Below are 5,033 nucleotides of genomic sequence, written 5' to 3'. Positions count from 1 at the left end.
GTGTACAGCACGAGGTAGGTAACATGTACAGCACGAGGAGGGGAACATGTACAGCACGAGGAGGGGAACATGTACAGCACGAGGAGGGGAACATGTACAGCACGAGGTAGGTAACATGTACAGCACGAGGTAGGTAACATGTACAGCACGAGGTAGGTAACATGTACAGCACGAGGTAGGTAACATGTACAGATATTGCAAGTCAATATCAGTCCCATTCATTGACAACTGGGACAACTTCTATGGCAGAAGGGACCTTTATGCTAGGGATGGGGTGCACCTGTCTAGGGATGGAGTAGCAACCCTGGCTGGGGCTCTAGAGGGGGCAGTTCAAAAGATATCGAAGTCTTTAAACTGCTAAGAGAACATAGGAGCACGGGGGTGGAGGAGACTGCAGTGGGAGTGGGTAAACAAGGCGAAAGATTACAGGGAAATAGTGTTAGGAATGATGACAAAACTAAATTAGACAGGGAGTTTAAAACTAAACGCGGCAAGGGAAGGACTCAGAACACGACTAACTTAAATGTATACTACGCGAACAGTAGAAGTATGAGAAACAAAATGGATGATATTAAGGCCTTGGTATGTACCGAAGAAATCGATATAATTGCATTCACTGAAACATGGATCAACCTAGACACACGTGAATTACCAGTCGAATACCAAATTGCGGGTTACAAACTGTTCCATACCGATAGGCAGACCAGGAAAGGAGACGGAGTAGCAATCTATGTTAGGGATAATCTGAAGTGTGAAATAAATAAGGAAATAAAAACTGAGAGGAATACAGAAACAATTTGGATAGAATTAAGCGACGGTCAGGAAAAATTAATCACAGGGGTAATATATAGACCCCCCAATCTCGATAGCGTCAATGAGCGACTTATCTGGGATGAAATGCGCAGGGCTTCCATACACAACAAAGTCTGTATAGTAGGCGACTTTAACCTTGGCCAAATAGATTGGACTGTCCTTACGGGTAACTCAGAATCAGAGGATTTTCTAGAGACGATCCAGGACTGTTTCCTAAGTCAACATATAACCGAACCCACACGGGGTAATAATATACTGGATTTAGTTCTGACGAACAGAGAAAACCTCATTAGCAATGTCGAGGTAGGGAACGAACTTGCAAACAGCGATCACAAAGAAATTCGATTCCAGTTAGATTTTCAGGGCAGACGTAAGGAAAATTCCACAAAAGTACCAGATTTCAGAAGGGCAAACTTTGACAGTTTAAAGAGGCAGCTGAGAGAGGGGGTGTCGCGCTTGGCCGTGAACCTCACAGATGACACCGACCTGATAACGAGATCTGAGATTGCCGAGTTCCACGATAATTTAAATAGTGAGTTACTTAATGCACAAAGGAAGAACATACCATACAAAAAACTCAGATCAGACAACAATGACCCTAAATGGATAAATAATTATTTAAAGAACATCATTGGCCAAAGGAAGGCTATAGGTAGAAGGATAAATCGTGGCGAAATTCACCTCCGGGACTATTATAGGGTATTGGCGAGTAGGGTTAAAACCCAGATAAGGAAAGCAAAGAGGAATAATGAGGTAAGGATAGCAAGGGAGGCAAAGACAAACCCCAAAGGATTCTACCAAATGTATCAAACTAAAACACGAGAAAAGATTGGACCAATACGGTCAGACTTCGGCGAGCTCACTGATAACGATGGAGAAATGAGCAATAATTTGAATAAATATTTTTCAACAGTTTTCACCACCGAAAATTTAAACATGATACCCGAGCCACCGACTCTATTCAGAGATAGTGAAGAAAACAAATTAAGCGAGATAGTAGTGACTAGTAACGATGTTAGTAAGCAAATAAACAAACTAAAGCCTAATAAGTCACCTGGTCCCGATGAGATATTTGCCAGAGTATTAAAGGAATGTAAGGAAAAGCTTAGTATGCCCTTAGCAAAGTTGTTTAACATGTCCTTAAAAACAGGTGTAGTACCAGAATCCTGGAGGATAGCGAATGTAATACCGATTTTCAAAAGAAGGGGGATGATCACTATCCTCCCAACTACCGCCAATCAGTCTAACATCAATATTGAGCTGGAAATTACTGGAAGCAATCATTTCAAACTCTATTCAGAAATCTACCCTGGAGAAAGCACCGATTGATCAATGATTTGTATGGCCTACAAGCGGACGTTCTTTAACTAATCTATTAACATTCTTTCATCAGTTTTCGAATCAGTGGACGAGGCACAATTATGATGTGAGTATATCTAAAACAGCAAAACCTTCGACAGAGTCCCCACGAAAGACTAATTAAGAAGGTGAAGCTCATGGCATCAAAGGTGACATCCTTAAATGGATTAGGGCGTGGTTACAGGACAGGAAACAGCGAGTGAGCATTAACGGCACTAAGTCCCATTGGAGCAACGTCACAAGTGGAGTTCCCAAGGCTCAGTACTTGGACCATTATTGTTTATTATACACATAAACGACATAGATATCGGCATAGACAGCAACATAAGTAAATTTGCTGATGACACTAAAATAGGGCGTGTTATCAAATCTGACGAGGACTCTGCAAAACTACAGGAAGATCTAAACAAATTTTTCCAATGGTCTGAAAAATGGCAGATGAAATTCAATGTCGACAAATGTAAAGTACTCAGTATAGGAGATGTAAACAGGGAAACCAGATACCAGATGGACAACGATGCCATAGAGAAATCCGACTGCGAGAGATTTAGGAGTAATGATAAGTAGGAACCTTAAGCCAAGTACACAATGTGTTTTTGCTCGTAACAAGGCTAATAAAGTACTTGGGTTCATACAAAGGAGTGTTAGTTACAAGACTAGCGAGGTCATCCTAAAACTGTATCTTGCTCTTGTGAGACCACACCTGGATTACGCAGTTCAGTTCTGGTCACCGTATTACAGAATGGATATAGAATCCTTGGAAAGAATTCAGAGGAGAATGACAAGACTAATCCCGGGCATTAGGAACCTTGAGTACAGAGACAGGTTAAAGCATCAGGTGTGTGTGTGTGTGTGTGTGTGTGTGTGTGTGTGTGTGTTGTTAGGTTAGGTTAGGTTAGGTTAGAGCGGTTCGTCTTGTGATCATACTAACTTTATACATAGTGAAGCTTTTTATATTAACTTTGATATATTGGTGCAGGTGCCTTAATTATCTGGGAGGACTGGTACGTTACCTTGATGACTCTCTCTCTCTCTCTCTCTCTCTCTCTCTCGTAATAATAACAACACTAAACCACTGTTAGCCCCAGAGATCAATCCCTGAGTTTCCAGACCCTGCCGCTTGGAGGCCAGTGGTTAGAAGGGTCCATTTTTTTTTTTTTTTTGTCATGTGGGGGTGGGGAAGTCAAGAAGGTAAGGGCCTCTCAGTCAGAGTTGTAACAAATGTGGGGGTAAAGTCCAAGAGAGTAAAGGGCCTCTCAGAAGTCAAGTTGTAACAAATGTGGGGGTGGGGGTCAAGAAAGTAAGGGCCTCTCAGAAGTCAGAGTTGTATTAAATGTAGGTGGAGCTTTTACTGACCAGGTTAACAGGTCTCTTACACCTTAGTCCACCTGGTCAGGAGACCGGTCTAGTGACCTCATCACGCTTATAACATTTTTGGGGGGCAGAACTATGGTTATTCTACGGGTTAGTGATAGGTACCGTATATTTTGACCCTGTCTGCCAATTATTAGGCCGTGGTGGGCCTTAGGGATGAACACTGTTTGTGATACTGGCGTGCTGAGACGCCGCCTTTCCTTTTCATAGGCCATCAAGGACTCTATATGATCCGCGGCATCCTGCACCAGGCCTTTATCTGGCCCTACAACCCGTAGGGGCTGGTCCTTGGACCCCTTCTGAGGGACAGAGACGCGAACATTGTACTTTTCCTGAATCTCTTTTATGGTAGAGCCACCTGGGCCTACCACAACCCCTAACATGTTGTTAGGAGCTTTGATGGTCACTGTCGTGGTCACAGCCTTTTGAACCAGGGCTTTTATGTGATCCGCGGCATCCTGCACCAGGCCTTTATCTGGCCCTACAACCCGTAGGGGCTGGTCCTTGGACCCCTTCTGAGGGACAGAGACGCGAACATTGTACTTTTCCTGAATCTTTTTTATGGTAGAGCCACCTGGGCCTACCACAACCCCTAACATGTTGTTAGGAGCTTTGATGGTCACTGTCGTGGTCACAGCCTTTTGAACCAGGGCTTTTATGTGATCCGCGGCGTTGTGCACCAGGCCTTTATCTAGCCCTACAACCCGTAGGGGCTGGTCCTTGGACCCCTTCTGAGGGACAGAGACGCGCACTTTATACTTTTCCTGAATCTCTTTTATGGTAGAGCCACCTGGGCCTACCACAACCCCTAACATGTTGTTAGGAGCTTTGATGGTGACCTCCTTTGTCTCCTGCACCCACTGGCCCCTCATACGAGCCAGTTGGGGTGTCACTGTTGGACCCTTGGCCTTCTTCTCGGTCATTTTAGTGACGGGCTGGTGCTGGCGTCGTTCACTTTTAATATTCTGCATGATACACTTTTATGACCAAACCAGACCACTGGACTCATGTGGTGTAAACATTATGTCAAGTGTAAGATAATGTAGTAAGAGGTTACCACAGTGAACCTCTTGTAGTGAACCTTTGTTATAGTAATGAACATGTTATTATAGTGAACCTCTTGTAGTGAACCTTTGTTATAGTAATGAACATATTATTGTAGTGAACCTCTTGTAGTGAACCTTTGTTATAGTAATGAACATGTTATTATAGTGAACCTCTTGTAGTGAACCTTTGTTATAGTAATGAACATGTTATTATAGTGAACCTCTTGTAGTGAACCTTTGTTATAGTAATGAACATGTTATTATAGTGAACATGTTGTAGTGAACCTTTGTTATAGTAATGAACATGTTGTAGTGAACCTTTGTTATAGTAATGAACATGTTATTATAGTGAACCTCTTGTAGTGAACCTTTGTTATAGTAATGAACATGTTGTAGTGAACCTGTTGTAGTGAACCTTTGTTATAGTAATGAACATGTTGT

The 5,033-nt window shown here is 42.8% G+C and overlaps 1 protein-coding gene across 1 annotated transcript; it reads right to left on the bottom strand.

Moving 5' to 3' along the window:
- Positions 1–3,551: 3,551 nt before the first annotated feature.
- Positions 3,552–4,517, bottom strand: LOC121854924 (far upstream element-binding protein 3-like). The gene has a single exon (XM_042349734.1). The coding sequence runs from the start codon at positions 4,515–4,517 to the stop codon at positions 3,552–3,554; it is 966 nt and encodes a 321-aa protein (XP_042205668.1).
- Positions 4,518–5,033: the final 516 nt, after the last annotated feature.

The sequence above is a fragment of the Homarus americanus genome, unplaced genomic scaffold, assembly GCF_018991925.1.
Source record: "Homarus americanus isolate GMGI-L3 unplaced genomic scaffold, GMGI_Hamer_2.0 scaffold9808, whole genome shotgun sequence".
NCBI lineage: Eukaryota > Metazoa > Arthropoda > Malacostraca > Decapoda > Nephropidae > Homarus > Homarus americanus.
The sequence above is the reverse complement of the archived record's forward strand: the minus strand, read 5'-3'. Positions and strand labels throughout refer to the sequence as shown.